General features: G+C 33.0%; 1 protein-coding gene across 1 annotated transcript in view; it reads left to right on the top strand.

Moving 5' to 3' along the window:
- LOC107172532 (homeobox protein E60-like) overlaps window positions 1-14,371 on the top strand; it is a 48,727-nt gene extending 34,356 nt beyond the window's left edge. The window contains exons 2-3 of the mRNA XM_089215202.1: window positions 7,198-7,560; window positions 13,794-14,371. Coding sequence (XP_089071328.1) covers window positions 7,198-7,560; window positions 13,794-13,814 — 384 coding nt within the window. The 3' untranslated portion in view covers window positions 13,815-14,371. The remainder of the gene's footprint in view (window positions 1-7,197; window positions 7,561-13,793) is intronic.
- The last annotated feature ends 5,382 nt before the right edge of the window (window positions 14,372-19,753 follow it).

Genomic DNA, 19,753 nt, shown 5'->3' on the forward strand with positions numbered 1-19,753 from the left:
TTATCGAAAATTTTTTTATTTAAAAAACACGGACTTCATTTTATAATTTTATTTGTTTATTAACTAGGTAATAAATGTATAATATATTATGTATTATGTAGGTATGGCAAACCCATGGCACGCATGCTAAAAGTGGCACGTTTGTCGAATTTCATTGACACGCGAAAAAATTAAATTGTGAAAATTTTTAATATTCATAAAATGTTGCTTGTAAAATTAAAAAGACCAAATTATAATATTCCTTACGTAAAATTGATTATGTTACTATATCGATTATGTTCTATTTAGTGTTTACAAATGTCAAACCTTTGATTGCAAAAATTTGGCACTAGTTTCCAAAAAGGTTTGCCAACCCTAGCATATTGAATTAAAATTTTAAAAAAGTATAGGTTTTTTGCGTTTCACTCCTTTTTTAACTTCGACAAAATGTTTTATGTTATCACCGACACTTAGAGATTTTATTAGTTTTCGACCACAATTCGCGGGCTGAGAATGTCTATGTCCACTTTTTTCAAAAATCGTTTTTTTGCATTTATTTTTTAAGTTTTTAATTGTGCATCTTTTGGTTCAAAAATTATGTTTTTACAATTAGTACTTAGTGAGATATAGAAAATGAAAAGGTTCTATATCATGACAAATTACAGAATCGTGATTATAGCTGTAGCTCGATAGAACTTTGTTATTCTGATAAGTTTACATAAGTAGGAAAAGGTTGTATCGTCATGTAATTCAATGTTGGTTAGTATTAAAAGGTTCTATCAATAATACACGATGTCGTTGACACGATAAAACAAAAATTACAATAATATCGTATAATATTTTTGTAATAGTAGCCAGCCGGTATTTATAGATTTAATAATATTATTATAGTTTGAATTTTAAAACTATTTACTATATTGTTATCGACTTCAATTGCCTCCAATTTATGTTTATTATTTTATTTTAATATTTTGTCAAGACGATTATGTGATACCTAATGTGTTTTATTTGCTCAAATTGTTAATAATTATTGTTTTTGATTAAACATTAAAATAATGTAAGAACATTATGTTATTATAATTATTCATGTTGCATGTGTCGGTAACACTGACAAGAAGAAAAATATTGTATAGCACTACAGAAAAATAAAAAAGTTCTATATATAACATATAATTTAGTTGGAAGAATGAAAAGGTTCTATACAGAGAACTTTTTTCTTCTTATACACTTTTTTCCCAGTTTTTTGGTTTTAATAAAATGTACGGATGTCCAATACTTAATACTCACAATGTATCTGACAGTAAATGTATTTATTTATTTATTAAAATTATAGTGGTATTCATAAAATGAACAGAAAAAAAGATATTGGGTATCAAAGTTAAAAATCGCTTTGCTGAACAATTTGATATTCTCACATAGAACCTTTTCATTCTCAGCCCGCGAATTATCGTTATTTGTAATAATACATTTGGTTATTTGACCTTCAAGTTATTGAGGTTTGTACGTGTTACATATATATATATATATATATAAATTTGAGTTAAGTTATAAGCTAAAATTTAACTAAAATTACTTAGACTTATCGAGAAAATCTATCATACATATCACATATTGTAAGGCAGGGGCCAAGTCATTCCTTCGAGTTATCGAAAATTCGACTTAAAAGAGGTTCGAGCTATACAGATTCCATTGTATAGGTATATATATATATTTCACACATATACTTACGTTCATATTTTGTATTCGAATAATGCGTCGGTCTGACGGATGACTCATCACACACTATTTATTATATACTATGTGTACCTATAAGATATAATAATATATTTTATTACACATTATTATTATGTTGTGCGCAGACTATTTGACGTTTATTTTAATGACCGGGCATAAAATATTCAGACTTGCAGCACCGAGACAATAAATATATTTTATCGGTTATGCACAATAATACAGCATTAATAAAAATGTGTTCACATTTGATTATTACATTATTTTTGTATTTATGTACAAAAATAACGATATCATGGTAATAATAACATGACGACAGCAGCAATAATCATCAAAGTCAAATAACGTTTGTCCAACAAGTGATTGATGTTTGCTGTATAGGATGAGATCGAATGTACAGTAAAATTATTAATGTGTTAACCGTATCATAACTATATCTAACATTATAGGTTCCATGAGGTCCATTTCAATCGTCCTTTCGTGTTTATTATTTAACTTTTTTTTATGCGATATTCCATGTGGGTTTATCGTATAAACATCGAGCTAAATGATTTACTCTAAATCTATTAAAAATTTATTCGTCCATAATAAATCAACGCATTTTTCGTCTCACGTACTTAAAGGTAGTTATTTTACGTCGGATCAAACTACGAGTATATTATGTATAATAATAATAATCCTTGCGGGAGAGTCGCGTAGGCAGTTAAATCGTAATTATTAGGAACGAACAAGAGAATTCAAATAATGTTTATAATATAAGAAAGGGTAACGTTCAACCGCATGTAACTTTATTGACTATACTGTCGACAAACAAGTAGTTCTCTATATAGGTACAAAGTGATTTACTAAGCATACTCCCTCCGCATATTTTTCTTTGATAATTCGCTTATTCATCAAATTTTAATTTTTCAAAGTTTTAAACTTTTTTACCTTTTTTACTGTAAATTATTAAAAGTGATATAAAATTATATACAATTTTAATGTATCTATGCATAAATCTAAAATAAATTAGTAATATTGGGTAATTACTGAATAATGAATTGTATATTTTGTATACTAATCATAAATTCTAAGTCAATGATAATAGGTTTGAAACATACCGAGGCTGTGATATTTAAAAAAAAAAAAAAAAAAAAATGATAATAGCTAATTATTAAGAGTTAGACTAAAATATTACACCTAATTTTTGTTATATGACGTATGTATAACTATCACTATTATATTTATTGAAGACTTTTATCTTTAGCTCATTAGTAAGTTTAATAGTAAAATTAGTAAATACTCGTTCAAATTTTGATTTAGATATAAATCTATCCCGCATCAATATTATCAAAAAAATCGTAGGCCAAACGATTTATTCTCATACGAATAAAAAAAAGTTTATTCGCCATCGGATACCTATATATAATATAAAAACACGGTTTTTATCTATTGTGATTTTTACGCAACGGAATGGGAAAATATTAATAATAACCATTCGCCACTGTTGACTGGTCGATCTGTTGTAATCGGTACTATATCTACGGACAATTTATTATTACAAAACTATTTAAACAACTCCTACGAGTTAAGAATACGCTCGTCAAACCTGTATAATGATGTAAAATAATAATAATGATAATATGTAGATAGTTAAGTTGGTTTGTATACTGTATGAGTAGTAACATTAAATCGCGTGGGTGTAACCCTTGGGCGTTTATAGTGACGGGAGACGAAGTGTCCCGAGGGATCTTCTATATCTATGTCATGCTGTACACAAAGTTACACACTTCTCCCTCCGGAGATGAGCTTGTATAGAAGTCGCAAGCCAAAACACCCATATTTATATGATGTCAAACTCGACTTCATATAAATGAGTACTTATAAAATGTGATAATATGTAGCTAATTAAAATAAAGTAGGCATACTTAAAAGTTATTATGGATAATATATACGTTGTTTAAAAAACCGTTCGCTAAAATTTATCAAAAATAACGTCAAATACAAAACGAGTATTAAAGTCGTATATGATAAAAATAGAAATCAAACGATTGGCCAAACGAGTAATATACTAATATATATATATATATAATTATAAATCAATGACTCAGTTCTTGTAACATAATATATCATTTGTGTTTTTTACTCCACAATATTCGTGTCAACTTGTTAGTTCATGCAATTTCAATTAGTTGGATATAATATCATTCTCTTATAGTAGGTACCTACTTACAATACAATACGTATGTACTTATGCGTCTTGGTTTTTTACATTATTATCACTCGAATTATTTCAACATAGCAGCCAATAAAAACGGTCATTGTTAAATGAAAGTTTTAAATTGCACCATGATAAAAACTATATACCTAAGTTTTTATTAATAGAAATGAATAATTTATTCATAAAACGATTGATTTATTTAGTCACTTGCTTCCCCGGGACGAAGGGTGGCCCGCGGTGGTGACTTTGGAACTGTCACATCGAGTGACCACTCATTTCCACACATATCCTTATGAAGCGAATTTTGTTGTCGAGACATGGGGTTGATGGTATAGGTAGATACGCATCAGATAGTAGCATTGCGTTTGTCGTTATAATATGAATATGCATTCGGTGCGAATGTTGCATCATGATTATGGTAATTCCCGAACTGTTGGTGACGGGCACTGTACCTATATATATCGATTGGCGTTCTCAGGCAGAAGGTCTAGTATAATAACGAGCGACAAAACACATTCTCATATTATTATTTATATACGACGCCGACCGGGTTGTTGCATTTACGACGCTATTAAATGCCACGGCGTGGGATCACTGCGGCGTGCCGACACTTGGCGTATATATAGTGTCTCTGAGCTGCATGTATAACATAGGTATACAAAGCAGGTCTGCTATGGTCGGTATGCGAGTATATACGATATGACACATATATAGGCGCAATGCGACTTAAGGGCGAGGACTACGCGAAACTGACGTGTACTGGTCTTGCTATATTTACATTAGGTGTAGGTATATATAGTATATAGTATACGTAGTCGCAAAATTTCGTACAAAAAAAAATTACGTACAAATTTGAAACTGAATAATTTATAATTACCGTCACTTCCGCTCGTATGACCACACACGATACATCCGACCGGTTATTGCCTATCTATACACGAATACCTTTACCGATGCACACACACGCCTAACACATGCGTAAAAATATACATAGGTACAAACTCAAACGGATATGCACACGCATGTATGTCGTATACTTTTAGATAAAATAATGCCGACAAATTGTGTATATATTCGTACTGCTTTACCATATCCATTGGCATAACTGCATCGCATTCAGCGGGCCTCGATAAAAGATGCATAAAGTCACTTTATTAAAGTGTACAAAAGGGGTACACCCACATAAAGAAAATAAAGATATAATATATTACCTACAATATATTATTAAGGGGGACCAGGGCAAATTTGCATCAGGGGGTGAATTGACACATAACAAGTATAAGTTATACAATTTATGTGGTCCAAACTGTAGCACCATCGATGATTTAACCATATGATTACCCACTATCATAACAAACTTTACGATTTTATTTATAATTTCAGTAATTATCAATTTTGTATATTTATCTGTTAAAAGTTATTTTTATGATGCTTAAAAAAAATGTATTATATAAGAAAAAAACATTTTTTAAATGTGATTTCAACACATAAAAATAAAGATAACAGTTAGGTATGCACACTAATTAATATCATATAATAGTTGTGTTAATTAAACATCCCACTTTTTTTTCCAAAATGTCAAATATTGGAGAAAAAAAACGTTTGTGTTAAATTGACACACGCAGATAGGTGCGAATTGACACGTGTCAATTAACCCCATTGTAGGAATTTTCATTTGATAATTATAGGTTTCTGTATACATAATATATAGGTATTGATAGTATTGTTGGTGGCGTCGCGGAAGTAATGCGAAAGCAATTCCCGCGGCGTTGTCGGTTCAACACTGAAAAAAAAAAGGTATTAATAGTATAAATTAATTGTTGTTCTTTAATATTTTAACCTATCTAGTTTGTCACGGGTAAAACGACTATATTAATGAGACGAAAAATTAATACTTTATTATCAATTTAAATATCACGCATTCCTATAATGTAACAACTTTACTGTCAATTTCGAGGGAAAGTCATTTGATCGAAAATGTTGTAACTGCCACAGAGAACGACGACCTAATGCAGTCAGTGGTCCGAGAAAACCCGGAGTGACCGACGATGCTGGTATAATATTTAATATCTCGTCTTTTGTTCACCGTGCTATTATTTTAAAGCAATGTAACACATGCGAATCACATGTCGTGTGGACGCAATACTCGCAGTCACGGTATAGTTTTTGCCCGGCATTATCGCAATATATGTACATCACATAGGGGTTTTGATATCTCCAATATAATATGTTGACCCCCGTCGTCTAACGACTTTATATGGCGGGTAGTCTCCGTAGACATTTTAGCATTTCAAAGTGAGTTATGAGTCGAGAATTGTGCTTACATAACATGTTGTCTCACGTCGCGATACAAAAACTATTATTATTGCTGTTATTGGAAAATACCGCGACGAATGACGTTTTCCTGTCTTCGAGTTTTGCAAGAGTGGGTCAACACAGACTTCCTATTTATAATACTCGAAAATAATATAAATACTTACAACGACTAAACGATTTACTACTACAAGGACTATACGTGTGATCCATTAAACTAAGGCAAAACCGAGGCGGTGATGATGGTGGTCATGTGTCGCCACACATCGAACTTGATTGCATGTTTTTTTGGTTTACAGTTCAATATGATACGATAACTACTGTATAATATGTTGTTAGACATAAATTAATTTCATAATGATTGGACAATTGTTAGAAGTTATAACATGCAGATAGGCAATTTCATAAATTGATCTGAAATTTTGATCTTGAGTTCATGACCAACACATACCTAATATTGTTTTTTTCAATGCTCGAATATAGCTAACTAATAAATTATAATATTCCTACGGACTAGTATTAATAGTAGGTACGCTTATTTATTGTAATATCTATTAATTTAGATTTGAAGAGTATTGAGAATGAATTATTATAATGAAATATATTAATATTTTAAAATTTTTCATATAAAACAAACTTAATGGAATTTTTATTTAAAAAAATCACGAATCTAAGAAAAATTAATAATGCCAAAGATTTATTTTTTGTTTTCAACTACATTTTTAGAGTATTAATATTCGTTTCAGTTTTTTATGCAATAAATATAAATTATACAAATAAATCTGAAAATAATACATTGTTTATTGTTTTAAGTATTTTCTTCTTGCTCGAACAAAATTAGATAATGGTAATACAATTTCACGCAAAAAAAAAAAAAAAAAACAAGCTGTATTTTACTTTTAATTAAACCTCCTAAACCTAACCTAACACAATCTTACTATCCCTAAATACACAGGTCTGTGTATGAGTGTTAGCCGTTATTAACCATTTGTATTGTCGTTTTAGGTCCTCGGACGCGTCGAACGAAGAAAAAGGACAAACAGCAGCAGGACGAGAAGAGGCCTAGGACCGCGTTTAGTGGCGACCAGCTGGCTAGACTCAAGAAGGAGTTCACCGAAAATCGGTACCTGACCGAGAGACGGAGACAAGAGCTGGCCAACGAGCTGGGCCTGAACGAGGCCCAGATAAAAATATGGTTCCAGAACAAGCGGGCCAAGATCAAGAAGGCCAGTGGCACTAAGAACCCGCTCGCCCTGCAGCTGATGGCCCAGGGCCTGTACAATCACAGCACGGTCATGGTTACTAAGGAGGAAGAGGAACAGCTGGCCGCGGCACAAGTAAGTGCATTATCATTATCATTATCAATATATAAATTGCAATTCTACAAAGGCCCCCGTTAACACGCAAAATCGCATTTCAAATAATGCATTTGTTTGACTATTTTTGTCAGCTATTCTTGAGCGATGTAGGTTGTTCAACAACGGTAGAACTAAACAAAACTTAAAACTTTATACTGTCAACATCAAAAAAATATTACTTCTGGCTAGTCGATGTAAAAGCTCGAAAAATGTTTAAATATTTTATCCATATCATAGAATATGCAACATCCGTGTACTGCGGGGTAATATCGAAAACATACATTCCCAAACGGTGATATACGATTGCGTACGTTTGTACTATTGCGTACGATTTCTCTACCTATACCTTAAAATATTACGATTGCGTATGAAAATGAGAGCAACTTTGCCAACATGTACTTACTACTTAATATAATATAATTTAAAAACCATTATTATAGTCAATAAATACAACAAATATAAGTTATAAATTAAAAACGTTGGTTCTTATCAATAAGCAGTCCCTGATAAAAAATTTAAATAATAATAATATAATTTAAAAAAACTAAAAACATTAAGTCAAATAAATACAAATCATAAGTTATAAATTAAAACCTTGGTATTGATAACCAGTCCCTGATAAAAAATTTAATACATTACCATCTATTTTAAATTGGTCATATAGTTTTATTACATGGTCAATTTTTTGGACATCTTTAGTTGAAATAGCTTTGGATATATTATTTTTTACAGTGGATATTTTTATGTTGGTTTCAGCCTGCATTTCTTTTAATGCCTCAATGACAAAGTATATTGGTGGATGTGCGCTATAGAATTGAGCGTTAAAAGTTCTGTAGAAACTCTCTGGACCATTTGTAATTCTGATATTCAAATAAATAAAAATTACGATATTAGTAATAATCTAATTATTTGGCACTTTATTTTTAGGTATCAGAACATAAACTTTAAAATTATATTTTACAAGAATACTTCCTGCTAATTGTTCTTATAACTTATAAAAATATGATACCTTTTATTTATTGAAGGTTCTTCAGCCCATATATTACTTGGAAATATACAATTTGGTTTTATATAATTTTCTAATACATAGTCTGAAAATTCTAGCCCAACTTCATCCGGACAATCACCTACTAGTTCAACAAAACCGTCTTCGACTATTTGATAAGGCAGAAATGGTAGACCAAAAAACATTTTTAACCATTTTCCTAATATACTCTTATCATCCGAGTATGCTGTCCTCAATTTTTTATTTGAGTTTATCTATATAAAAATTATTGTATTCAGATATATATTTCAGAAGAAATATCTTTATGTACAATATCTGTACCTAAATTTGTCAGTAATTCTTTTCGTATAATTTTGCTTGGTCGAGTTGAAATTGAATCGCTGGCTTTTCGTTTGCAATTTTCTCTGAGCACTTGACGATCAATAATTAATTTGAGGTGTTATTGCATTATGCTTGTGCTCACCAATTACTGCATTCACTTGAGTTTTTGTGACATCAGTTAAAATGCTGGCATAACAACTTTTATTATAACATATCCATTTTAGCAATTCGTCTTTGCGTTTTCTTAAAAAACGATATTTATGGGAAGAAACCACGGCTAACTCTTTCCCACGTTCAGAAATTATAATTTTTAAAGAATTCTCCATGGTAAACGCACTATTACTCATTAACATTAATACTATAGCGACTTATCGAATGACAAGTTGTTCGTATACTAATATTATAACGGTGCTAAAGTGCGACACGACAGGAAATCCGATATAATAATCGGCATTTTATCTTATCTTATAGTATTTTATAGATTATCGAAAGGTATTGGCCAGGGAATAATAGTCACAGTAACGTTTATCAAATTGTATCAAGTATAAGCAATAATTTCCTAAAATAAGTTATTTTATGATTTTGAACAACGGCAACGTTGCACTAAGTTTGGGTAGGTAGAATGTACGCAATCGTAATAATGAAAAAGGTCCATACGCAATAGTATCAAGCGCAATCGTAACACACCCTTCCCAAACATAAATATTAAATAATAATGCACGTATAATGATAAATGTGTTTGTTTTGGTCGTCGTCGATGCGTCCGCCGAACTCCCACCGAAACCTGTTTCGTGGGTGTTTTAAATCTAAAATATAGAATAACATTATCTTCTCCTGTATCCGTTTTAATAATCGACTTTATACGGGTGTTGTACATTAATTGTAATCGCACGCGTGCGTGTGTGTACGGACGGACGTATTATCTACACCAAAATTCGTTCGGAAATCATACATAAACATTGGCGAACACCGTGCAAAAGAACTCGTGTAATATATTACTATCGTAGGTATAACAATATGATAATAAACAAACGGGCTGTTGTAATATTATAAATTACATAAAAAACTACAATTTATTGAGCAGTGATGATGATAGTAGTTGTAGACGTGCATAGTGAGTAGTACATGTATCGTTAAGTCCAGCCCGCGGTGACGGGTTTAAGGCGAGCTCCTCAACGTTATTGAATTCCCCCAAAGGGGTTTCGCAATTTTCGTTTCGATAAAAAAAATATCAAAATTTTAAGAATGCATTTATAGAGACAACATCGTTTATATTGTTTATTTTTATTTTTTATAGAGTTATGTGATATATCGATATGATTTTAAGTGAATGACAAAATATACAAAAACACCCATTTTCTTTAACACTTGTTTTGTATAAATTATCATGAACATGAATAAGTGGAGAATAATTTTAATTTAATTCACACTAAACATGTTATAAATTGTCAATATTTAATTTCGGGATTCCAAAATACTGGCAAAAGCATGCTGTGTAATTTTTGTCTTTTTATGTGTAGCTTTATAACTTGCGTCATCATATAGTGATATAAGTTTAAAATATGGACAAGTGGCGAACAGTAGTTGTTGAGTAAGTCATCGTAATGGGTGTAAGAAAATAGCCTAACAATTTGAAATTTAAATATATATAAAAAATAATCGTGGATATGTTATTCAGCCAAAACAATTACGATTAAATAATTACAATAAAATAGATTAATAGCTGATACAAATACCAACTGAGCTATAAACTCGTATTTGGTATACGGAGTTCAACAATATTACAATTCGTTTAAAGTAAAATACTTATACAAATAAAACTATGATTAACTAATTTATTAATTAATTAATAATTAACTAAACATAAGTAGAATGATTCAGAGAGTTCAAACACACTAGTACCCCCCTTCTCTCTAACCCCTAGAAAGTGCGAGTCAATGCCGCGCACTGCCATTCCCCTCCATACCATGCCGTGTCGAGCCATACCCCGTCCCTTTCTTCAACACTTAACCTAAACATTTTTTACCCCTTCCCGATCATGTACCACCCGTTTAATGTCCCCTTATTAACCAAGAAAATTAAATAATACACTTCTATTCAAACCATACAGTTGAAATATTACACGATAATTAATAATATTATACAACCATGGTATGAAATTCCTACAATCGTATTACGAAATGTATAAGTGTACAACTTTATGTAACTCTTTAATGATCTGTATGTAGTAAACAAAATTAATAAATCTATTTGATCCACAATATGTTTGGGTATAAATAAAGCAGAGTGGTGTCTACAATATCACCAGTAGTAGTATACGATCGGTCTAGCAACAATTCGCTATTCTCCGTGCTTAAAATCATTTTTACACCGTTTAAAAATTTAACATTGATCATATCGTTGTATATACCATCCCAGATACACCACTAATTTTTAATATATCGATAGCAGTTAGAATCCAAATAGCCTTTACGCGAAAAAACCGCGCTATGGCTTCTCTGATAAACCGCCAATCGACGACGGACATCCCCGCACGAAAAGCTCGCACACCACCACACACACCGGTTATTGTTATATTTTTTTTCTTTTTCAAAATAAATAAAACCACTGCGAACCCAAAAACCTGTGCGGTATTTTTTTTGTTGTTCATTTGTGCGTTCCTGTCACCACTTACCGCCCACGCAGCATCTCACAAGTTCCAATCAATATATACTAACATAATAACTTACTTTCCAGTTTGAAATAAAGTCTAACTATAACCATTAAGCACATTACAACAAAATGTTTTACACATTTTAATTTCGGAGAGTGTTTTAGGAATAACTGCATGGCGTCGCATAACTTCGCAGTTGACCGCTAAACTTAATACCACATCCGTAATTTGAAATTCAGAGCGATCTTTGCGAATAATTGAACGTCATAATATGGACATATGGTAGCTGTTCGTTGTACGATTTGCGCGAAAACTAATCGCCGACGATTTTTAGACAAGCGATCTGGCGACAATCCGTCGAAATGGACGGATTTCATATAGATTTTTTTGTGTTCGCCATACACGCCATCCGATCGTTCTTTTCGCGATTTGTTTGGGCACCATTGGTCGTCGTCCCGGGTTTGATCACACCGGCGACCACACACACACACGAGTGCGCGCGACCGGCACACCACTCATCTCAGTCCAACGGCGGCGGCAGCGTCATTAAACATTCATAAACGTGTCATCGTCGCCGCCGCTGCGTACGCGTTCGCCGTATGTTATGGTTCTTTAATAGGTTTTTCACTAATTTCAGCCACTCCCCCCCCCCCCCAACAAAAGTGTGTTTGTGTATTTTGTACAGATAATCACTGTGACTCTAATACACTAACATAAATGCACATAGTATAATAATGTGACCACGAATCGCAATATAATTTATCTTAATAATTAATAACAATACGAAATGATTACCTAATAAAATGACAAACGAAAAAACTAGTCAAAGAATCAGTGCTAAAGTACAATATTACCCATAATTTGTTGATTTCAAAAATACCGTTAGGTATGCTTTTAAATTTTATTGTCCGGGCCGGGCCTTTTGTAACCTAGCCCGGGGCCTCGGGCGATAGCCGATTACGTACACCCTTTTAAGTAGGCCGCAGGTCAACGGTTTTTACGAGTATGTCGACAGCCGACAGTCTAACATAATATTTTCAAATGATGTATTGATATATTACATATTAAGTAGAGGTACCTTTACGTACAAGCTGACGATAAAAATGTTTTGACCGGTCTCAGTGACGTCGACACGAAACACAATAATGTTATACTGCACTTATAATACGTATAATACACAGTGCTGGCGAGGAGTAGGAGGGACCCGGTGGTTATGAAAAGTTTATAGACGTACCTATACGATAACCATATTAAATCACGTCCACATATATGTAGGTAAATGTGTATGCTGTGAGATGGTGGCGAGACACGAACCGGTCACAGTACACAATAGTATAATATTATTGTGACCAACGACCATATCAAAAACTATTATCAGCTGACGGTTGATAATAGACGGGTATACAATCTGAAAATCTTGGTTTGTCAAGAAAATATAATAGCAAAAATTGTTTAAGTATTTTTACTGTTTTTTACGACAAAAAACACATGGGCTTAAATTTTTTTTTTAAATTAAAAAAATCGCGCATTGTAGGGCTTATGAAGAAATATTTTTGATTCGCTATTGCTTACGTTTTTTATAAAAAAATGTATACGTACCCTACTTTTATTAAACAAATACAATGATTTTATTTTAAAATAATTAAATTATCAAAAAAAGGTGTTTAAAATATTTTAACAGATTCATTTATCTCTAACTAAATAATTAGTATTACAAGCTACATTATGTACTGGATTGGTTCTAGAGGAACTAGCTCCGTGGTCCCTCAACAAAAGCTATGAAGGCTGATGATTTCACTTAATTTTTAAAAAACCTTCCATCGACACACGCACTAAGTAAAAACATTGTCACTTTATTATTTCTAACCAGACTTAGAAGATAATAGTTTAAATCTATTTAACACGTGGATTAAGCGAAGTACCCTTTTTAGCTACATACGATTATCCCAACTACAATGTCCTTAAAAAAAAAATGCCCTGAAATAGAAATAATAATAAGTATTGGAAATGGAAATATTATTCCGCCTTTGCGATCTCGTAAACATCGCAGATCTATGCGATGTGATGCTGAATAACAGAAGACAATTGTATTCGTCAAATATGGAGTTCGAAAAATCTAACACTCCCCGACCCCCACCCACTAATCAGCTCATTGCATAAACATCTTTTTTCATAATTTATTTATGTTTCACTAAATATTAATGAGGTTTATTTTATTTTTTTGTGTTTCAGGCTATGGAAATCAACGACTGAATAAGCAATTTTTAAAAACAGTAATTTTATTCGGTGACCTCTCAAACGTTCCTGCTGACCGCCCAACGCAACTATCGAAGTGGTCCGCGGACATATGTTTCAATAAATTGATACTACACCTACTTACCCAAAAACCTACGACGTGCATAAGATATTATTATTATTATTGTAAATCAGTTGACGGGGAAAAAAAAGTGTTGGAAAAACATAGATATTATGATCTAGTACACCACAGAAAAAGTCCAGATATTGATATAGTATTACAATTTTATATTAGAATTCATGTGAAAAAATGTATTTATCATTATTATTTTTTTTTTTTTATTTAGATATTTATCAAACGGTCGGCATGTATTTATTAGTAGACCGATTTAAAAACGTATAATGTGTACAGTAACAATGTTTGAACAATTTGTGTGCGATTTATTACAATTTCGAGATAAATAAGTTTGTGTAATTAAAAGAGAACAAATGAAAAACATTAATCAAAACGTGTGCCCACACACGATTTAGATGTTTATTTTTAAATATAAAATAAAAAATTAGTTCCTTTTGTATTAATTTGTTACATTTGCCTACTATATTATGTTAAATACGAATAAATTAACCTACACTAGTTTTGTTAGCCATATTATAATGTATAATGTATATTATGTAATGCAGTTTTTAGTGTGTCTATGTATATAATAATAAATACATTCGATTTATTAGTTAGATAAAACAACAAAACAAAAAATCATGTGTATTGATTTATATTTTTTATTTTCGAGTTTGGTAAGACTTGTGTCGACTGATTGTCGACGACCAACGATTGGGAAACAAGTTTTTGCACGTTTACATTCGGTTTAACTTCAATTCAAAACAGAACTGTTGCAACTGCACAATCGGTATGAAAAAATAAATAGTCCATCACGGTGCAGTGCAATGGTGGTATTTAGAGAGACGTCGTTAAATACCGGTATATAATTATAGCTGGTATGCATATTATAACTTATGCATTATTCAAAATTATTGTTGAAGAGCATACACTTATACTTAGTATAGGTTGATGTTTATAGGTGCGGAAGTCCACGTCCACATATAAATCTTATATTGAAACGATAACTATGACTGCTAGGACGCTAGGTAACTCGAAGGTAAATGTAAACGGTGTAAATACAATAAAAAAAAAAGCGGGTAAGTGGGTATCGCTCTGCTGTACATTGGTGATGGGGTGGACCTCTGTCTAGGTTAGGTTAAATTTGAATGCAATGATAGGTATCATTGTATACAAAAAACGATTCTGAACGGAGACGGTTTATCTGTCTAGGATATAAAAAATCTTAGATATAAAAGGAAACTTTATGAATTTCTAGTTGAAAATAATTTTCGAATTTTTGTGACTTTTACGTATTTTGTCAAAATTTAAGCTTTGAATGCTTTTAAAAAAAAAATATGCATAATATATATTTCTTTTATTTTTCAACTGCTATTGTAAAAATAAGAAAGGATCCTTGTCTTTAATTTTCAAATCTTAGATCTAAAAAGAAAAACTTTTATGAATTTATATCTAAGATAATTTGAAAATTGCCGTAATTTTTACGTATTAAGTCAATATTTGAACATGAAATGCTAATAAAAAAAAATCGTGCCTATGTATTATTAAAAATTTTTAATTACTATAAGAATAACTTATGAGGAACTTTTTATTAAATTTTCAAGTATTTTGATAGGGCCAAAAAATTTTATCGACACTTCAAAAAAAATTTTTCAGAAAAATTGAAAGTTTCAGTTGTCTATAAATACCTCAAAAAAAGTCAAAATATTTTGAAAATTAAATCATGTAAAGAAAACGCAAATCTAAATAACTGATAAAATTTTCAAGTATCTATGACTTATACTTTTTGAATTATAACAAATATTTAAAATCGTTTCAGGATAAATTGTTATCGTTACGCTATTTCGTAAAAATTTAAAATTCAAACGCACTTAAAATTTTTCTTATAATGATGCTTCGAGTTTCCTCTATAGCTACTTGAAGGAAAACTTATATTTGTAATCCTTAGTTATAAACGCAAAATTTTTTATGATTTTTCAACTTAAAAATAATTTGCAAATATTTATGGTTTTGACGAATTTTTGCCAATATTTGAATTTCAAATGCTAATAAAAAAAAATTATGCCTATGTATTCTTATAATTTTTTAATCACTATAAGAATAACTTATGAGAAACTTTGTATTCAATTTTCAAGTATTTTGATTGGACCAAAACAATTTTATCGTGACTTCAAAAGAAATTTTTGAGAAAAATTGAAAATTTCAGTTGTCTATAAATACCTCAAAAAAGTCAAAATATTTTGAAAATTAAATCATGTAAAGAAAATACCAATCTGAATAACTGGTAAAATTTTCAAGTATATACGACTTATACTTTTGAATAATAACAAATGTTTAAAATCGTTTGAGGATAAATCGTTATCGTTACGTTATTCAAAAAATTTTATGATTTTTCAAATTCAAAATTACTTGTGAATTTTCGTATTTTCGACAGATTTCGTAAAATTTTGAACTATAAACGCTTATAAAAAAAAATTGTGACTAACGATTTTTAATTTTTTTTAGCTACAATAAGAACAACTCATAAAGGAACCTTGTTAAAATGTTCAAGTTTTTTTGGTCGTCCAACATTTTTTTACCGACACTTCAAAAAAAAATTCTCAAAAAAAATCGAAAATTTCAATGGTCTATAAATACCTAACTCAAAAAAAGTCAAAAATTTTTGAAAATTAAACTGTATAAGATAACACTAACATAAACATTTGGTGAAAATTTCAAGTACCTATTTACAGTGATTGTTTTTTTGAATTACAACCATTTAAAAAAATAGATTTGGTTGAAAACTGATTTTGCGTAAAAATTCCCGCTTTTCTGTCATTTTTTTTTTTGTTTTTCTCGATTTTTTTGAAAACTGTTGGAAAATGTTTACTTTTGACCTATATAATGCACCAAGGATATTTTATATTTTATATCACTTTTACATCGGAAACCACTCCCAAAGTTTGAAATCGAAGTATTATTTCGAATAATTATGCTGTACACAGACACAAAAAAAAAACACACATCATTGTGAAATGAATACATTCATCACTTCGTTCAGAATCTAAAATATTAAAAAAATAGTAAATCATGTTACTTTGAGGATAGAAAACATATTATATTTAAAAGAGCAAACATGAAATGTAATTGGTAACATAAAATACTTAAAACATGGATTTATCATTTTTTTTACTGTATTTGTCCATCGAAACGATCTAAGGTCGTCTTTGTAAATGTGTATCACAAGTGGCCAGTGGGTAGTAGGGAGATCATTTGACTTATTTATCTATGTATATATCACTACATACATGATACTACACCCTTCCTTTTCCAAGAGGAGACAAGTGCGGTCGTCGACCCCAATGCAATAGGACCTAGTTGGAAATCAGATGACGCAGTTGGACGACAGCACGAGAAATTAGTGATCGCATAAGATCACACAATTAGTTTGCACTGTTTGCTATGAATCGAACCATGGATAATTAACTAAACTAGGTATGATCATATATTTACCAATGTTGGTTAAATGAGCGCATTTATGGAAAAAAAACTATAATTTATATTTTCTACTACTGACGGTAGTAAATTATAGGTAGACGAATGATGTCATTAATATAATCTATAAGAATTCCTCCAGCTGTTGTCGTCGACATGCGTATCACGGAACTAAGGTTACAACTAGTTATTTAGCCATGAATCGAACTGAAGAACCCTGTGAGTCGCAATCAACTGATATACTCCAGCCCCATTACAACAATTTATGTTTATTGTATAGTTTTAAATGATTGTGATGTTGAATAATAATTGCAGGTAGGTTTATGATTGTTCTTAAATCAGTGCTCGAATTGGAAAAAGTTGGGTAGATGAACCAACGTTTAAAAAACTGAGTTTCGAGTAACTGCATGTATTGTGGTATCAATTGGAAATCAGCAAAAACGCATTTTCGAGGAAGTCAACTGTTAATCAACATTAAAAGGGTTAAGTTAGGTACATTACTTTGCTAAGAAATAATCGAGCACGAATGAAACGCTAAAAATACATACCCCAGAACGAAGGTCGTTTATCCATTTGTTTTTGCTTCTACACCATTATCACGCGGCAACCGTTCAGGACCGCATCAATGTCTCACTGAATTAGGAACCGGCAACCGACGGAGTGGGGATCTATCTGCTAGACAGACGTCCTTTCCGGGTGATAACGAACGGCCGTTGGCACAAAGCCGTGATCGTTGTCGTGAACCGGATATAGGCGTCCTGGAACTTAAGACATCTGGGTACCAACCACTTTGCCGTGGTCGGGCTCTAGGTAGGAGGCCGTAGTATGACGCTAATATCAGCGTACTTATTATTCTAGGAACCTACTTGGTCGTATGTTGCCTACCTAGAATCCATATTGAACAATACAGGCGGCAACGTACTGATGTTAACGCATGGTCAGCCTTGTGGTTCGACAGAGTATCGGAAAATTGCGGAGACGAGGTTACCAAACTCGTAGGTCGACAAAATTTAAAAATCCAAAATAGGGAGGGATTCCCGGCGACGTTTAGAAACCGTGGGCAGGCGTGCCTCGACGTGAGGCTGATCAACGTATTCAACAACTACCCGAGTACCGGAATGTTTCCAACCGGTTGGAAGGTCACGCGTGTAATCGTCATAAGAAAATCACCGGAAAAATACGTGCACTCAGTGCTCCTTGATATTAACAAGGCGGGGTACCCTCCGACGTATAGGAACAGAGGGTCGGCCTGCCTGAACGTGACGCTGACGCGTAACAACGTCAGGGTTGCGGACTGGTCGGCCACCCACGACCTTACGTCGAGCGATCACGCGCTGATCAGCTTTAACATAATAACGAGGGCAGACGTGCGCGTCGAGACCCAGGATATGGCAAGGAAATATAATTGCACCAAAACGAACTGGACTGAGTTCCGGAAGTTCCTGAGGGAATGCAGAGACGCGAAATCGCGAAGTCTCGAGTCGCCAGACGTTGAAACTTGCACGGCAGCACTCGCCGAAGTGCTGGAAATGGCCTGTGAGGTCAACATGACCAAGAGGACCCAGGCCAGACGGAGACCTCCCCCGTGGTGGAATGAAGCGCTGGAAAGCGAATTGAGTGCACTCGGCCGCTGGAAGGTAAAGCTTAGGAACGCAAAAACCGCGTTCAGAAGACGGGCTATCCGTACTGTCTACAGGGGACGTAAGCGCACGTTCAAGAGGCATTGCTTCAGAGCGAGGAGAAGCGCTTGGCGAAAATTCGTCACGGACGCGGGAGATAGCGACCCGTGGGGACACGTCTTCAAATGGCTGAAAACCGGAGGAACTAAGCCTTCGGAAGACCTTCCGGCCTCGATCCGTAAGCTGGACGGATCGTACACGTTAACTCTCAAGGGGACAGGCGATGCACTCATGGATGCCTTAGTTCCAGGTGATACGGAAGTAGGCGAGAACCTGGAACAAAAAGAAACCCGGGAAAGAGCGGGGGTCGGCCTGGGAACATTTCGACCGGAACAAGTAGAGTCGGGACCGATTGACCCTTGCGATGTGGAGGAGGTCAAGGGAGCCATCTGGAGAATGGCTCCGAACAAGGCACCAGGCTTGGACGGCATAACGGCGAAAATACTGAGACAGGCGTGGCCAGTGATAGGCAAGGACATAACATGGGCCTTCAACTGCTGTCTTAGGACAAAGCGATTCCCGAAATCGTGGAAGATTGCACGTCTAGTAGTGTTCAGGAAAGCCCCGGGTAAGGACCCGGCGGAGCCGAAGTCGTACCGACCTATTAGCTTGCTGCCGGTGATCTCGAAAGCGCTTGAGCATATTATAGTAGAGAGAATCCGCAAAGATACGGATCCCCGCATGTCGAA

The sequence above is a fragment of the Diuraphis noxia genome, unplaced genomic scaffold, assembly GCF_037042655.1.
Source record: "Diuraphis noxia isolate RWA-SAM2 unplaced genomic scaffold, SU_Dnox_SAM2 contig0001, whole genome shotgun sequence".
NCBI classification, from domain to species: Eukaryota; Metazoa; Arthropoda; class Insecta; order Hemiptera; family Aphididae; genus Diuraphis; species Diuraphis noxia.